The sequence below is a fragment of the Phascolarctos cinereus genome, unplaced genomic scaffold (genome assembly GCF_003287225.1).
Source record: "Phascolarctos cinereus isolate Bilbo 61053 unplaced genomic scaffold, phaCin_HiC Scaffold_1;HRSCAF=81, whole genome shotgun sequence".
NCBI classification, from domain to species: domain Eukaryota; kingdom Metazoa; phylum Chordata; class Mammalia; order Diprotodontia; family Phascolarctidae; genus Phascolarctos; species Phascolarctos cinereus.
The window spans coordinates 93,581,390-93,599,435 of NW_027555514.1; the positions used below are offsets into that span (position 1 = coordinate 93,581,390).

The 18,046-nt window shown below is 34.6% G+C and overlaps 1 protein-coding gene across 2 annotated transcripts in view; it reads right to left on the reverse strand.

Moving 5' to 3' along the window:
• The window catches only part of CUL1 (cullin 1), a 117,900-nt gene that overhangs the window by 48,556 nt on the left and 51,298 nt on the right, over positions 1-18,046 (reverse strand). For both annotated transcript variants that reach the window (XM_020977503.2, XM_020977502.2), the window contains exons 3-8: positions 12,445-12,616; positions 10,040-10,207; positions 2,879-2,929; positions 2,650-2,740; positions 1,586-1,749; positions 202-364 (exon numbers count right to left, since the gene is read on the reverse strand). In XM_020977503.2, coding sequence (XP_020833162.1) covers positions 202-364; positions 1,586-1,749; positions 2,650-2,740; positions 2,879-2,929; positions 10,040-10,207; positions 12,445-12,616 — 809 coding nt within the window. The remainder of the gene's footprint in view (positions 1-201; positions 365-1,585; positions 1,750-2,649; positions 2,741-2,878; positions 2,930-10,039; positions 10,208-12,444; positions 12,617-18,046) is intronic.

Genomic DNA, 18,046 nt, shown 5'->3' on the forward strand with positions numbered 1-18,046 from the left:
CATTAAATAATTATTTTTCCCTTAAAATTGTGGATCTTCCTACACCTCTAGCACCCCACTCCCCTCCACAAAACTGCCTAAGTTTTAACACAGCTCTTGATGTTGTGTCCCAAAATTACTTATTACAATTCTGGAATATTCAACGTAATTATATAACCAGCAATCACAATTTGTAGCTATAAATACATCTTAGCAGCTCACCTTCATTTTTGTCAGCATCTAATAAATTCTGAAATTCTGTGTGGAAAATCTCCAGGTGTTTTTCAATGAGCACCTGCTCACATTTCCGTGCTAACTCATCCTGTGTGCTCTCATGAAGGTAAACCTGAACTCGCCGCTGTTCCTCGAGTAGACGAGCCTCTGCCTAGGAAATAATTAAAGTGTATTTCTTTTCAGATTTATGATGTCTGAGTTGAAGAGATCCTCACAGGTCCTCTAATTCCAACCCCTACCTGAACACGAGCCTTTCTGTGGAGATCCTTAGTGACAGGGGACTCTTGATTTCCTGAGGAACCTTTTAGTCTACCATTGGATAGCTCTGCTAGGACACTTGCCCTCACTTGAAGCCCAAAGCTGCCTCTCTTTTACTCCTGTCCACCGTTCTTAGTTTCTGTCTTGCGGCGCCAAGACAGACAAGCCTAAACCTTTAACATCACAACCCTTCAAATTGCTTATGAGTCAGCTTTCATTCACCCTCAAGTTTTCTCAATGTGCCACTGAAAGGCCCCACAGACTTCTAATTCAAGAAACCAAGGCTCAGACAGTTTAAGTGATGTGCTCGAGGTCATGAACGTAGTAAGTAAATAAGAGCAGTATAATTTGAACCCAGGACTTCCAACACCAGAAGCCAGAGATTTCTGTCCTATGGTCTATGATATTCAGTTTTTAAAGAATTAACATTAAAAATTTTAGTGAATAAATCTCAGAAACTGAATTAATGTACTATAATATTTTATAAAAACATCTACAAAGACAAAGAGGTTCCAGAAACCTAAGAATGAAGAGGATAAAACAGCATTGGGATTGAATGGTTACTACTGTACTACTCCTTTCCCCAAAATTATTTCCTAGTCAAATTCCTTTTTAAAACAATTTCATTCTTATAGTACTTCAGTGGATCTAAGATTTCACCAGTGTGGATATCACCATTATCAAAGTAGCTTTAAACCCTTTGCTTGGTTTCTCGTCCTATTTAATAGGTCACCAATTTACTACTCAGGCTTGCCATCTTTTTGTCTCTCATTCTTTTCTCCCTCTCTGACAAGCATATTTATTTAAAATTTCACTACAAAGCAGATTTTGTTATAAGGCATATCATATAATCAATACTTAGTTATTTACTACATCATAAGATATCATCCCATGACATGACCACTAGGGAATGTGACACTAAGAATGCAGTTTTTCCATTATTTTATACGGTATATACTTCTTATATATGAAGAAAGGTGCTAACCAACAAAAGCATGGGTATAAAAGTTTCCTTACAAAAAGGAAATTAGAGACTGTTAGAACCTTTAATAGATTGTCTCTTCCATAACCATTAATTTTGATCAAATTTAATTTGTTTATACTTTAAACTTACCTTTTTCATGTACTCTGTAACAGGATTCTGCTGCAAAAATTCAGTGCTCTCTCTTGTATAAAACCTCTCTGTGTCAGCCAAGAATTGTGATTCAAAGGATTCTTTATATACCGTAAGTGTGGGTCCTTTGGCAAATGCATCATCTTCATTAAGCCCAAGTTCCACTAAAAGCAAATAAATACTCTATTTAAAATTATTTCATCTCTGGTTTCCTGGTTCACAGAACATAGCAATCTCGGGAGTCAATTAGTTAAAAGATGTAATCATACTATCACAGATCAAATTCAAAAGTATAAAACCAGCTTATTCTGATGCATGGCTGAGAGGTCCACTGCTCAAAGTTTCTCTCTTAAATTTAAAAAAAATCACTAACAAATTAACAAACACAAACATTCCAACATAAAAAGAGAAAAAGAGTATTGCATATGAAACTGTGAACTTCTTTTACATATGATTTGTTAAGGTTTATTTCTGTGATTAAATGTGTTATTTCCTAGCACATCAATGGTTAGTAGGTTTTCAAATTACCATGGAAATTAAGTTTGTAAACGACTTGCACACTTCCAACATTTTTTTTTGTTTTTCATTTTTAACAACATCATAAATAATATAAACAAGCAAGGAAATCCAGGAGGCTCTTACATTTTAATTAATAAGTATTTCTTTATCTTAATTGTTCAAATATAATTAGGATTCTGGTTACCACAAAGTCCTACTAATGAAGATCTATTCTGTATTGAGCAGTCATTACTGGCCTCAAACAAAATTTAAATTTTCAATGATACCAAGACACATTTAAATGTTTAAATTCAAGGAAACCTTTATTAAGCATTTACTATGTTTATAGAATCATGCTGGAAAAAATAGTATGTTTCTAGTCAAGGAAAAATAGTTTGAATTTTTAAGCTGTTTATGGATACATGATGTTGAGAGTCACATAAATATAAGCAACAAAATTCAATGATAACTTAAAATAATATGTAAGTGTTACAACAGAGCCAAGAGCTTTCATTTTGACTAGGAAAATCTACTTATTAAATAAATCAAAAGTAAACTATGTTTACCATATGACTGTACAACTCCACTAATTAGTCTTGTATTGATGGTTTCACCATTTCTTTCCTTTTCTATCAATTTCAAAACAGCATTTGTTACCTTAAAAAAAAAAGTATAGAATTACTTATTAATATACAATAAACAATGCCCAAAACAATGAAAAGTAATACAAAGTAGGCTAGAAAAGAACTCATAATAGTTGTAATAACTTTTAAGGAATACAGCAAAATAGATTACCTGTTTATTTAATGGCCTGAACAGACAATCCCTCCAAGTCACCAATGCAAGCTAGGATTACAAAAAGGGGAGAGACACAGAAGAGAGAGAGAAGAAAATGTATTGTTATGTTTCACGTTGTTCCTAACAGTGAATTCCACTGATAATTGCTATAAATAACAACCTGAATCCCAAACTACTCAGTTAGTTGGCCACATTTCTATGGTAAATTATAATTTGGAAAAAAAGAACTATTACTGAGATTAATTATTTGGGGAACAACTGTTTTAAAATGATTTCCAAATTGACTATCAACTTCAGAAGACAAATCAACTTAAAGAAAATTACATGGCAAAATTTTATTACTTAAGAAACATATAAAAATGCTTTTGACTATAGTGGGAGAAGCATTCAAAGTAAATATAAATGTGTTCCAATAAGTTTTTGGCAAGTAGAATTTAAATTTCTTATTTAACAAGATAAGCACCACCCCCAGCAAAAATTTCTGTACACATATATACTTTAATGAAAATTAAAGTGAGTATATATAACTTCTATCACTATGTTACAGAAATTACCAAGTGTTATTAAAAAATAGTCCAAAATTGCAGGGATATGGGTATCAAAAACAGAAGTTCAGACTGATAATAACAATTATTTTGATTTTGACAGGAAAATAATCCCAAGCTTATCTGGATTGCACTAGATTTCTACTATGAGTAAAGCAATTCCAATGACAATTTCTTAATGACAAAAATTATATTCATCTTAAAATACCAACTCATTACTATTAGCATGTTACCTCTACTTGCTATTTACATCAAAAAGTTTAGGCACGCTGAAATGCCTGTCATAAAGATCTTCTAGTTTTGAAGTTCTATGCACAGGAAGCAGATTCTTTTTTTCAATGCCCAGATATAATCTTTATTATCCCTGCCTGCTTCAACTGGTGCACAGATAAACATGGAATCCTAAACTCTGATGAAGTCAGAACCTGTTTTCAGCCTAACGAATAAAGTAGTGACTAGAAATTATTTGTTCACTCTATGCTGTTTCTGACTAACTGGTTATAGCCCAGAACTAACAAAGCCAAGGTTTATCCCTCTATTGCCTGTTAAATTTTGCTCCAGTAAATTATCATCCTATCATCGTAGTACTTTTTATGCTAAACAGTTGAGGTGACCACGAAAGAGTAAATGTGTGAGAAAGTTGCTAAAGGTGAGTGGATGGAACCAACTACTAGAAAAACAGATCAAAGTTCTTTAGTTAAACATTTCCCTTTCATTCATAAATGACAAGTATGCTTACAACTGTTAAACAGGCATGTTTTTATACACACACCTGATCCCTTTCTGGAGAACATGGGCTAAACAGCAAATCACACTCAATGGGGACAACCTATTGTTTGTTTAAACAACACAGTACTTGAGAAATTAAAGCTTTAATCAGTTTAAAATATAAGGCATAAGTAAAAAGCATTATTATGAGAGATGTGTAGAATACATTAATATTAACTTAAACAGGAAGGTAAATCTTCCTAGAAAAACAAAAATTTCTAATTTCTTGTGATTTTCTTTTTATAGCATTAAATTAATAGCTACAAATTGAATCAAGATTTGTATATTCTTTTTCATGTGAAGCAATTGGGGTTAAGTGACTTGCTCAGAGTCACACAGCTAGTGAGTATTATATCTGAGGCTAGATTTGAACTCAGGTCCTCCTGACTCCAGTGCGGATGCGCTATCCACTGTGCCACCTACCTGCCCCTGTATATTCTTTTGATAGCAATAAGGAATGGAGCTGCAATTTCACTATTGTAAGAACTCCATGATGAGAGAATTTCTTACATACACTTTTTTTCTTTGCAACCTGTCTTAGAACAAAGAGCACTGAGGGGTTGAATAACTTGCCCAGGGTCATACAGTCAGTGAGTGTCAGTCAGGACTTGAAACCTAGGTTTTCGTGGCTCCAACGACAGCTTTCTATTCACTCTACCACACTGCCTCTATGTTATTTGGAAGTACCATGTTAAAAAAAACCAAACCAAACCAAACCATAACTCCAAAGCACAATAATTTCCATTTCAAGGGCATTACATGCTGTATTTTAAATTATATTTAAACTTAGTCCTGCCTACAAAGTTTCTTTATGATGAGTTTTTGCTTAGTTTGCATTAAATCTTGTCTCCACACCTCACCCTTCTGTCCCCAATCCACCATACACATACACACAAACTGAACAAAACTCAACAGTTTTGTGGGCAGAGAAAGCAAAAAAGGCATATAACAGTAACACTTGAAGTACTTCCAGAAGAAGCTCCAAAGGAATTCAATGATGGCAAATCTGTCATTCATTACAACTATATATTTTAAAGCTCAGGGTCCCCCTTTGTTAATATTTATTTGGCATTTAGCAAGTTTTTGCAAAGAAAAAGATTTAGAATTGCAAGTAGATCAGGATTTAAAACTTCAAACAAATATGCAATCTGGATCTGAACTCAATGCTCAGATCATTATTCTGTGAGTGTCAAAGCACTCTGCTTAAACATTTTAATTGATATCTTTTATCTTTTGCTTGAGTTTAGAATGGCATTTAAAACAACAACAAATAAGGAGGTTTATTAATGTCCAGTTTGATTGGAATACAGACCTGCTACAAAGACCTTAAGACTTCTACTACTTTATATTCTGGCAGTTTATGAAGTGTTATTCATGAAAAAGTAACCTGTTTTTTCTGGGTTCAAGATAAATATTAGAAAAATTAAAAGAATGACATCCCAAATTATCCAAGCCACGGTTTGAGGGAAAGTATGCAAAGATTTTGAAAGATTCTTTATATTTAAAAACTATTAAAATTCCAAAAATTTTCAAGCATTTAATTCAAAAGAAATTAGCTCTCCATCCAGAAAGGCAAACTGACCTAGGTATCCAAAGAAGTAAAATAGAACAGATAATTTTTGAATATCAATCAGGTCTAGCATTTGTATCATAATGTCATAAAATAAAATTTCTCCAGGTTCTAAAACTTATAGATGACCAAGTTTATTCCTTCTTAGAAAGTATAAATATTAAGAGCTAAATAATGAACTGTGAATTGTTTGATATTAAACAAGTGATTAAAGAGTTTTTAAAAATGACCTATCCGTTCTTTGTAGATGTGTAGTTTTACTGGTGTGGGGAATTCTCTTGTCTGGAACTCATCAAAAGCTCATTACTGACTTACTGTCTCAGAAAGTGGCCTGCAACACGGAATGGCAGAATGGCTTGTCAGTGATCACCCAGAGAGCACATGTTTGAGACAGAAGCATCCAGATATTCTTGACACCAAAGCTTGCCCTTCACCACCCACTACCCAGCTGCTCATTTACAGCTCAGACCAAGTATGTGACAAAGTTGAAAACAGATAAACTGAGCCTAAAACAAACTGATATCACACCACTTTTATAGGATTTCTGAAGATTAGTTTCATTTCTCTAAAAGAGAGAAAAATCAGTAAAGGTACCATTTCTTTTCTGTTCTTAGTTGCATTGAGAAACAACACAAAATTGTTTCAAATATACTACTGATGGAGCATTACCTGCTAGTGCCAATGAGCCAGTATACCTTAAAAATACTTCTCTGCCCTTCAAAAGTGGGTTAAAAATCACGAGAGTCAATTATTTAACTTCTGAGTAGGTATCACTGTCCACAAATTTGTTCAATTTAGCACATCTATATATCTGGTAACTCCAAATACACAGGAAATTCACTTGGAAAGTGCTATTTAGGAGAGAAAAAAACCAAACAAGCAAGTCTGGCTCATGTTCTGAGGTATTACATAGGAAAGGCTGATAAAAATTCACTTACCATCCAGACCTTGCAGAAGTTCAAGCCCTTTGTAGGCAGTCAAGGCAAAACTTGAATTGAAAAAGAAAGTACTATGCTAGGGACTGATACGCTTCTGGTGGAAGACGGACTAACAAGCTGGTCTGTGTCTATCTTCTAACAAGGATGGAGGCAGGATGGGAAGGAACTCTTAAAGAAGGAACTTTTAAAAAGTTCCTGCTTCATAAGGAGAATATTAATTTTATTGGCTTTACTCTGAGTGAGCTTATTGGGAAGAAATCATCAAGAATTCCAGAAAGTACAAGAATATTCTGTGCAAGTTTGTGCTTCCAGAGGACACAGTGGAAAAAGCTCCTCTGCATCCATCTTGGACTGGAGCATCCTGGCAAGCAGTGGAAACAAGGACACAAAGAAGTGCTAACGTGCTAATTATCTGCCATCTTCAACTTCAAAGTTATTAATGGGAAGGAGCCTTTTAAAATCTGACTTTGCTAAGAGGTTGACTCCATTAGTGCTTTAGAACTCTCTGTTCTTACCAGGCTAACATGCTTTAGGGAATAGCAATGTCTTTACTTTTAGTGTGAGAATCAGAGGTCCTGGGATCCTTTGCTTGGTAACATCATGTGGACATTTTGAATTCCTTGAACAATGGCAACCCAAAATCACAACACATAGTATGAACTCTCAAAAGAAATAAATTATGTACTCTATTTTAATAAGCAGGAGTGCAAAGATCACGCAGATTGCCCATTCAGCTTTCTAGAGAAGTTACATGATAGAATAAAATCACATCTAACTAAACATTAACTACAAATTAAATACTTTGTTGAAAATACAGTACTTGATGGGATCAAAACTGTTGTGAATGTTACACAATAAAGGGAAAAGAAATTTCATCTCTTTGGAGAAAGTCATACTTTTATTGCTGCTTTGCACAATTGTTCTTGTATAATTAATTCCCTGTAGCTATCACTATTACTTACTATTACTGTCTACCCTGTTTCTAACGCTTAGTTCAGTTGATGAAATTGTAGTGGAAATACAATGTTGCACCCTGGCACTTACAACAAAAGGTGCAATGTTTCTTTAAGTGCACAATAGCTTTCCACTCCTGTGGGCTGAAACTGAGCCTTTCTGGGTCCAGTCTGGCCTGAAGATAAGTAGCTCCATCATTGGGGGAAAAAAAAGAAAATAAATAACTGGCAGTACAAAGGGGAGGACAATATAACTTAATTTTTTTTTAAATGAGAGAAAAATACCTTGGGGTTGAAAAAGAACCAGACCATCTATTTTATGAGTCCACAAAACAATTATATACCTTGAAATATAACTGTTCAAATCAAACACACTATAAGAGGCTTGATTATTACATAAACTAACAAGCTCTGTTGGTAAAACAAATAATCTCACAAGAAAGCTTTGAAACTGATGTAGAGCGAGAAAAGCAAAACCTCAAGACATACAATGACCACAATCAAGGAACACAGCACTAAAAGACATCAGAATTCAGATGAATGCAATGATTACTATTCCTTCCAGAGGACTTAAGATCAAATGGGCTCTCCCTCATCTTTAGAGACAGTGAGCTCCAAGTGCTGCCTATACTGTCACTAATGGTAGATGAGTGGGTTTCTGTTGCTTAAATATTTTCCTTTGTTATGAAGAAACATTGCAGGAAGGAAGGGAGGACTACTGAGATGCAAATGAGGCAAAAAAACCCCCAGAAGCAACAAAGTAAAAAGAAAAAGCTGAAGCCCTGAAACGAGAAAGCACTCCTATCTTACAAGGATTTGGGGACATAGCGAAAGACCATAAAGTAAGACCCACAAAACGTGTCTGTGGTACCTGCAATCCAAAGTTTGTCAATCAAGGTAGGGGTTGAATTAGTTAGCTTTTTCATTTCTGACTGGTTCGTGATTTCATTAGTATAGGCAGCACTTGGCAGGTAAGTTGATGTGGATGCCCTGAGAGGTTAAGTGACTTGCCAGGGAGAGTTCTATGGCCAGCAGAAGTCAGAGACCGGAAGTGGTCGTAGGTCCTCCTGGCTGAAGTCAGATCTCTCTTCAATAAACTCTGCATGCTGTCCTTCCTCTTGTTCACTTATCTATATGGAACACCTCAATATGACTATTCTTCAATAGTACAGTATCTAGTACACAACTGATCATGGGGACAACAAAAGGAAAAGCAGTAACAGCCCAGAGGGAACATACTGTACTGATATTTCAAGTCCTATCTGAAGTTAATAAAATGGCATACTTCTCACAAAACGTGTCTGTACACATACACACACACACATATGCATGTGCGCGCACACACACACACACACACACACACACACACACACACACACATAGTTGTTTTTGGGTAACAAATATCTTTTTCAAAGGGAAAATAAGAAACAGCACCTGTGAATGAGTCCCTTATATCAATTTCTCTCCTCTATCCTAGGCTCTACTAAATTGTGTTTTAACATTTTCATCCCTCCTAACCCTAAGAAATTTGGGGTAGGATAAAGTAGGTACCACATCAAATCCAAAGACTGTCGACATAACCTTCTGCAAAAAACTAGTACCTTATTAAAGTTATATAATAGGCATAAACAATTAGATAAATAATTATAATTCCTCAAAACATTTTTGTTGTGTAGGGGGAAGATGACTCCTTTGAGGTCAAGAATTAGTAAAAATATGCATTTTCTTTTAACATAATTTAATGGAATCCGATTAGCACCATTATTGTATTATAGATTCATTACACATAGCTCGACATTGTAATTATATATGTTTAAAATAAATTTGCTCTATAGCTGCTATTTCATCACAAACACAAGATGTGCTGTTTGTCTTCCTCAGTGCTCCTCCCTTGATTGCTCTAGGAAAAGCTTTCTTTGCTAAACTGCTATATCAGTAGTGATTTAACCACTCACTGTTCTCATTTCTGAATCTATTTGCAAAAAAATTCAAATAACAAGCTGAAAATTTCATTGGATATTTCTTGGTGTTTCATAGGGTAAAAAGGCAACAAGGTTCTGACACTACAAAAGAAGATAATGAATATTTGTAGATTAGAAAGAAAAATCTTCCACACAAATAATTAAAAAGAACAAGTCTGAAGTAAATGTAGCAGTTTTTCAATCAAATCATAACATTCCAACTACTTACCCTAACCTTCTGTAATTCAACAAAGCACTTAAGTGGTATTTAATGATGGAATTTAAAACAGCAAGTCACAAGTAGTAATTGACCAAATAATCTAAGACAATATAATAACATTTACATTTAGATCACCTTACAAACAGATGAAATATCTTCAAGAAAATAATACACATTTTAAGGTGGCTTTTCTAAATCCTTACTGAATAGATTTCATATATTCCTTTTCGTCCTTCATCACACTCACGGCGAACCCAATGTCGATTGAGGTAGGCACAAATCCCATTCAGCACTTTGCTTGAAAATCGATAATCTTCCCATTGTTGAGTGTAGAATTTCAGTACACTCTCATCCATCAAATCTTCTCCATCCTAAAACAAGTAAGTTCACTAAAACTTTAAGACCACTCATTGTTAATTTCAATACATTAAAAAAGAATTAAAACAAACCTAGTTCATAAAAATATATCTACGTTCATGCATATTCCTAACAATGACATAAGAGGTTATAACATATCCTATAGGTTACAGGGGGGAAAAAATTAATATACTAAGAATTCTGAAGGGTCTATGTATGTAATGCATGTAAAAATACACATTAGCAAATAAGGTAAATTTTGAAGTTTCAGGGAAGGATAAATTATTTCTTTAGATACAGAACAAAATATTCCCCCTGAAATAATAATTTTAAAGTTTTTGAATTCTAATACTCTTCAGTCCACCATGGCATCAACATTATTTTTTGAATAATGTTCCTTCTTTATATTTAATAAAACACTATAATATGCAGAAGAGAACGTATGAATAAAACCTGTGTGACATATTATGACTTGTCTCCTAGCAACAGAATTTTAAAAATTGTTCAAAATTATTTCTTTTAACAAGAAAAATATTTTTATTTCTTAAATATTTCAAAAGATGTTATTTCACTGGAGTAGATATTCTTTCACTTAACACATATCAAAACATTTCCATGCCTTAAGTAGGTCTTTTTATGAGCTGCAGGTGCCAGAAAAACTGATCACCTGAAGACCAATCTTGTGGTAATAAACCTCTGAATTTTTTTTATTACAGATAAAAATGGGATTTTAACTTTTAGTTAGGATTATTTTTTTTTCATTACCAGAAACTTCTACCTAGCAAATTAAATAAAAGGCTTATTTTTCCAACTCATCCCAACTAGTCAACTTTGGGCAAGACACTTAACCTCATCTGTGAATCCATTTCATATCTAGCAATTCATAGGGTTGGGCTAGATAATCTCTAGTGTCCCTTCCAGCTTCAAAATTCTATGAAGGTAAAATAATGAGAAATTCTCCTCTTTAATTCTCTTGAAAATCTTTATCTGAAAAATATTAAGTTCCCTGTACAAAAGGACTAAATATAAACGGATGTATAAAAATCATACCTTGGAACAAAAGCTAACTTCATATAAAGAATACCTAGAACACTTTTATACTGCAAATGTCTTGTCCTTTACCTATATACATTAAGCAAAATGACAGGATTCATTTTATCAAGATTTACATTTTTTCTAATTGCTTTCAAAAAGATATTAAAAACATACTATGTGGGGAATAAATACAAAGACAATACTAAATTACAACAAGTTGTGGGCAATCAAATCTACTTTTTTTTAGAAACAGGTTAATGTTTCCAATGTATAAAGGTATTTAAGGAAAAAAAAAACAACAATCTGGAGCATGCTGAAATTTTTGTACCAGGTCTGTGTAGTTCAAAGTATGAATATATACACAGAAAAATCTCTGCTAAATTTCCCAGGGTAGAGAGTATAGATGTCTTCACTCACTCTATATAACATGTGTAGCACCAGCTGAAGGCCCCACTTGCCCATCCGTGTGGCTGGAAGTAAGGCACCACAATGCCTTTGCTACAGAGATGAAGACTGAGGAAGAAAAAGGCAGAAGATGAAGGGGAAAAAACTTAATCACTACCCAGGCAAGAGGAGTACGGCAGGGCAAACCATACTCAAAAGAAACAGGTATTCACAAAGAAACCCACTTTGGTTAAGGTAGCTAATTCTATAGCTCCTGAGTCCCACAGCAACATTACTTTTGAGAAAGCCATTCTGTAAATTTCTAAGACAAGCTATCTCTTAACAATTTATGTATATTGTTGTTAGAAAATAAACCTTAAACTAGATTCCCTTACATTATAATAGAAAAATGGCCATGAACTTCTTCTAAGAAAATTAAAATAATTTAAAGGGAAGTAAATTAAGAGCTGGGTTACAGAATCAAGAGACCTTAGATGTCATCTTGCCCAACCTCTTGGTCCATTTCATAAATCCCTTACATAATGTCCAACAAATGGTCATTCAGCCTCTGTTAAAAGGATCTAATCATATAATTTTATGGTGCATCAGGCGTTAAAAAATACAAGAAAAGTTGTTTATGGAAAATATTCCATTTCTGCCATGGGGAAAAGAACAATTTCAACATTTTCCCACATATGTACACAGATATATTTTTAAAATAGTATCAAATGACACTGGAAGACTTTAACACTTAGGTATTATTCCACATTTTGTGTCTATTGCAATTTCCATCTGTTTTTAACTGCTTAATTCTCATGTAAAAGAATCTTACCTTGAGAAGGTTTGTCAAATAATTCTTCAGAAATTCTTTCAGTCGTTTATATAATTCCAAACCAACAAATTGAGCTCCTCCAGGTGTCTGACCTTTCTTAGATTTAGAAGGAGGCACTCCAGCTCGAGCTTGGTTAGACTGATGAACACTAGTACAGTAGTTATAAACATGACTATAAAAGGTTAAGGAACTTAGTAATATTCCAAATACTAGATAAAGTTAAAATTAACTCATTTCTAATTTTAGCTTCACTTAAAAATCTCTATTGGAAAGAAAAATCTAAAAAAAAAAGAACCATCTTGAAATTTTCTTGCCAATGGAATGAAGAACAGTTTCCAAAAAAGGCTAACAAAACACTGTATTAAAATACCTAACTACAAAATACACAAAACAACTCAGTAAGTTCACCTTAAGAATCAAACAGATTTATTGTTAGTTGATAACATGCACAAAAATCCTACTGGATTTCCCAAACTTTGGTAAAATGTAATGAAGTCTAGAGGAGTGACACATAGCCTCTGGGCCGCGGAGTTACTGCAAAGACCCATGGTTCTATCAAATATTAGTATTTTGTGATGTTACAGTTCTTCAAGCAACAGACTGTTTAACAGTAGACTAAAGGTTCTGTTTTCAATAGTACAATTAATGAGGGTTTTCAAACTTATGTTATTAAAAAGGTGCTCTTCATACATGACAAGATCACAGTGCATTAGACCATATGAAGCTTTCATCTTTGTGAACCTTAGTGTGCAAGAAGTATTAGTTAAAAGAACTTTACTTTCACATTTATAAACACAAATAAAGGGGCAGCATTGGGGAAGGTAAAAGAGCATTGGATTCAGAGTCAAAGTGGCCAAATTCAGACCCTGGCTCTGCCTGAGTGACCTGAGGCAAATCCCCCCAATTCTTATAGCCTCACTCAATAGCCTCATTTATAAAATTGAGGTGGTAATGATCTGTAAAGGTCCCTTTTCATCTCTAAATCTATGATGCTACAAAAAACACTTTAAAAAAAGTTATATGAGGAAGGCAGAGCCCAGAAAGTTTCAGTGACTGGCCCCAAATCACCCAGGCATCCAGAAGCAGCAGGGTCTCAGTACGGTTCTCTTGGACACAGAGCCAGTACATTTTCCACTCAGTGTGAACCTTACCCAAATGCCTAAACGTTAAAGACCAAGCATACCTATCTGAGGCTTTTAGCTGAAGACAAAATTACAAGCATGCAAACATCAGGGCTTGGCACATTGCAATTCAGGCCACTTAAATAAGGTTTCATAGTGACCTGCCTCAGAGGTTAACAGAAAGCAAGAAAACACAGGGTGCAGGTAAACCTCAGAACAATCTACTCTTGTAGACTCTAGTCTAAGTTTAAAGCTCAATGCAGTGTTTTCAGCTTATTAGACTGTTTTTAGTTTCTTATAACTTTTCTACTTCAATATTGCTTTTAATTTTAATTTCTCTTTTAAGATTGTTTCAGTGCTAAGACTTTGGTTTAACTCTTACTACAGCAGCTTTTTGCTGAACTGTTTCCTTGCTCTTAGTGTTTTAGGATTGCTTTTTAAGTTCTGAATTATCAATGCTCTTATGATTAATTTTTCTTAGTGCTGAAATTTTAGAATACACCCTGTGTGGCCCCACTGAGACATGTTCTAGGGTATCAAAACTTAAGTTTTAAAATCCTATTGTTTGAGAGGATTCTGGGAAGATGGTGGAGTAGGTCAGAAAATTCCAAGCTTTCCAGATTTCCCCTCACAAACAAGACAAAATAGTGCCTCATGGAGAACTTAAGAGCAGTAAAAATAAACAAGTTGGGGCAGAATAGTGGTCCTTCTAGGACAACAGGGAGAAGATCCAAAGAAACATCCCAGGACTGAGATTTGGTCCCTATGAAGAGTCAACACCTCAAGCAGTGAGCCCTGGGGCTAGATGGGTTCGGAGGCAGACTCAGGTCCTAGATTAAGGGGTCCTCTGCTGATAAAGATCCCAGACCCAGATGCTGCTGGCTGTGGGCACTTACAGGAGGCTAGAGGTCTCAGTTTTTATTCCAACCCAGAGGGGAGAATTGAAGGAGGACCTGAGGCCACAGATACCACCCCCCATAACCCAGGACATGATTACAAAAAATAAGCTGCTACAATTTTTTTTTTTAAATGAGCAGGGAAAGGAGAAAAAATCCAACAACAGAAAGTTACTATGGGAGTAAAAAAGACCAGGGTTTGTCTTCAAAAGAAGATACTGAAGGAAAAAAAAAGCCTCGCCTACCCTAAAAACTTAATGTCAAATGGTCACCTGACCAAAAAGAATTTATAGAAGAACTTTAAAAAGACTTTAAAAATCAAATGAGAGAGACTGAAGAAAAATTAAAGAAAAAAATATTAACAATCCAAGAAGAACAAGATTATGAAAAGGAAGTCAACCAATTAGAAAAGGAGATTCAGAATCTTAAGGAAGAAAATAACTCCTTGAAAATCGGAATTGGGCAAGAGGAGAAAGCCAGCAAGGTTGTAAGAGACTGAGAAATGATAAAAACAAAATATAAAGAATGAAAAAATGGAAGAGAATATGAAACATCGCGTAAGAAAGACAACTGATCAGGAAAGAACAAATCAAAAAAACATAAGACTAATCAGACTACTTGAAAGCTATGACAAAAAAAAATCTTAATACAATAATACAAGTAATAATTAAAGAAAACTGTCCCGAAGTGTTAGAATAAGAGGGAAAAGCAGAAATTGTAAAAAAAAAAAATCCACTGATCACCACCTTACGAGGAAAATCTACAGGAATGTTATAGTCAAATTCTGAAAACCCCAACTCAAGGAGAACATATTATGAGCAACAAGAAAAAAAAAACCTAAATATAGTGGAGCCACAATTAGAATCACACAAGACCTGGCAGTGGTGACACTAAAAGACTGCAGGTCTTGGAACACTATATATTGAAGAGCAAAAGAACTGTGTTTCTGGCCAAAAATACCACAATCAGCAAAAATCCTGAATAAAAAGAAATAGACATTTGATGAATTGCAAGACTTTCAGGATTTTGTTAAAAAAAATAAACCAACCTGAACAGAAGATTTGACATATAAGATCCAAGAGAAATATAAGGTACATATCAAAGACTAATTATGAGGGACTCAACAGGGACAGACTGTTTTTTAAATGAGGAAATGTAAAATGTACGTAGAAGATTGTTATTAGTAATTTGGTAGTTCAAAAGAAAGACTGGAGTAGACCTGAATATGATAGGATTCTATAAAGTAAAACCGTTTACGAAAAGGTAAAAAGAGTAATTATCTTACACAAATGAGGTATGAGAAGAACTGACAGAAGAACTATATGGTGGAGGATGGCTGGTAGTTCTGGAATCCGACTTTCAGGAATGGGTTTAAGAAGGAACAATACATATACATTGAGAAGTCTATTCTAAATTCAGAAAGAAAAAAAAGCCTAAGGGGGATAAGGAGGGGGTAGGAGATAAGGGAAGGACTTTTAGAGGCTAGGACAAGGGAATAGGATAAAGGGGTATAGAAGGTATAGATTAACAGGAATGGGAGGATAAGGCAGGGATCATTGGGGGGGAAGGTTACATAATAGGAGGGCAGGGTAGCAAGTAGAAGTAGAGGAGTCAGGAGGGATAGGAAATAAGAGATACACACAAACATAAAATAAAGGTCAGGAGTAGAATTTATTAGAAAAAAAAAGCAGGAATAGTAATCATGATCTCAGGCAGTTAAAGCTAAAATATTTAATCAAAACAAAAATAGGGAAACTACACTATATGACAGTCATATTAATCAATGTTGTTTTAGACTATTTAAAATAACTAGACAGTACAGGGTTGGAATATTGCTGTGGTGCAGGAAATGACGAATTGGTGACTTAGAAAAATAAAGACCTGGACTTATGAAGGAAGAGGTTATCCACTCTCAGAGAAACAGAAGACAAAAAAGCATAGTATGGTTTTATATAGGTGCATATTAATATATCTATATATGAGTACGATTATAGATATCCAAGTGTATGTATGTGTGTGTATATATATATATATATATGTATATATATATACACACACACACAAGAATATATGTATGTATATGTATACATATATATGTATTTAATTGTAGTCTTCTTGGGTGGAGAGAGGAAGGAGGGGAAAAGAACAAAGTAAAAAGCGCCCAGCAGAGAACGAAAGACAACTTAGAAGGAAGCAAAAGAAAGATGGACACCTTGGAACACAACGAATAGTTTATTATATAGGCTTTCTAGAAATGGATATTTATTGTTGTATATTTTGAATCTTCTCTTATATTCTGCTGTGCACATGCCAATGCTTTGTTTTATTTTGTATTTTTTCATATTTAAGTTTATGTTTCTTTTTCTTTTCTTATTGTATATTTAAATTTAAAATAATTTTGGAAAAAATACATAAAATCCTGTTGTTTGACTATTTTCTTTTCCAGAACCCTAAGACTCACTTTCAATGAGATGGCACAATTTAAGAGACTGAAGTATCTTAGGTGAAGAATGGCAAATAAACTAGTGCTGCTGGAAGGGCATGAAAAGAGGTTAAGTGCAAGAAGATGGAAAGGTTGATCAACAGTGTCAAAGACTGCAGAGAAGACAAGAGAGATGAGCATCATAAGAAAAATCCATTAGACTTGGAAATTAACAATGGAGATACAAGGAACCTTAGGGATCATAGAGTCCAATATCCTTATTTTACTGAAGAAGAAACCAAGGCTCAGAGAGATTATATTACTACGCCAGGCTCACACAGCTGGTTAGTGTCCAAAACACATCTTCCTAACTCCAGATCCAACACTCTGTCCACTAGGATAGGGTAAGGAAAAGCAGACTGCCATACGGTACAGAAACGGTACAAAAGATTTCACCAAAGAGACATACACTTAGAAGAGGCCAAGAAAAACGAGGTACAAAGGAGCACTGCAGTGGTACCCCAAGGAATGTTCACCATAATGTTTCCTGGTTTATAAAGCACTTTATCACTATCTCATTTGTTCCTCACAACAGGCCTGGGAAGATGGATGTACAAGTATTTTTATTCCCATTATACTAAATTATTAAGCGGTAGAAATTTGAACTCAAGCCTTGGGACTCTAAATACAGAGGTCTTTCCATAACACAGTTTCTCTCCTTAATTGGCTCCCACAAAATCTTTAATGTATAGACATCCTGGTTCTTCTCATTTATGTACACAGTTTTTTTAAAAAAATAACTAATGCAAATGAAAAGCATTGGGTCACTTTGTCAATCTAGTTCTAAAGTTATTCCATGAATAGCAGTGCCAGGCTATTATGATTAAGAAGCAGAGGGAGAGAGGGAGATGTTTTTTGCTTTCCATTATGTATGACCAGAAAGCATGTGGGGCTGACAAAGCGGCAAGGGCAACAAATGGCTAATGGCCAACTCATTTGCTCCACTGGCATCCATGTCCCGTCAAGGGAAAACCCTTACCATATTGGACAGATCTGTGAAGAACTTGTGGAAAGACACAGCCAGTTAAGGAGGCATGCAGAGGTTCTGATCTATAGTGCTGAAGGAAATATCCACATTGTTAAGATCTTAAAGTCATACAAAT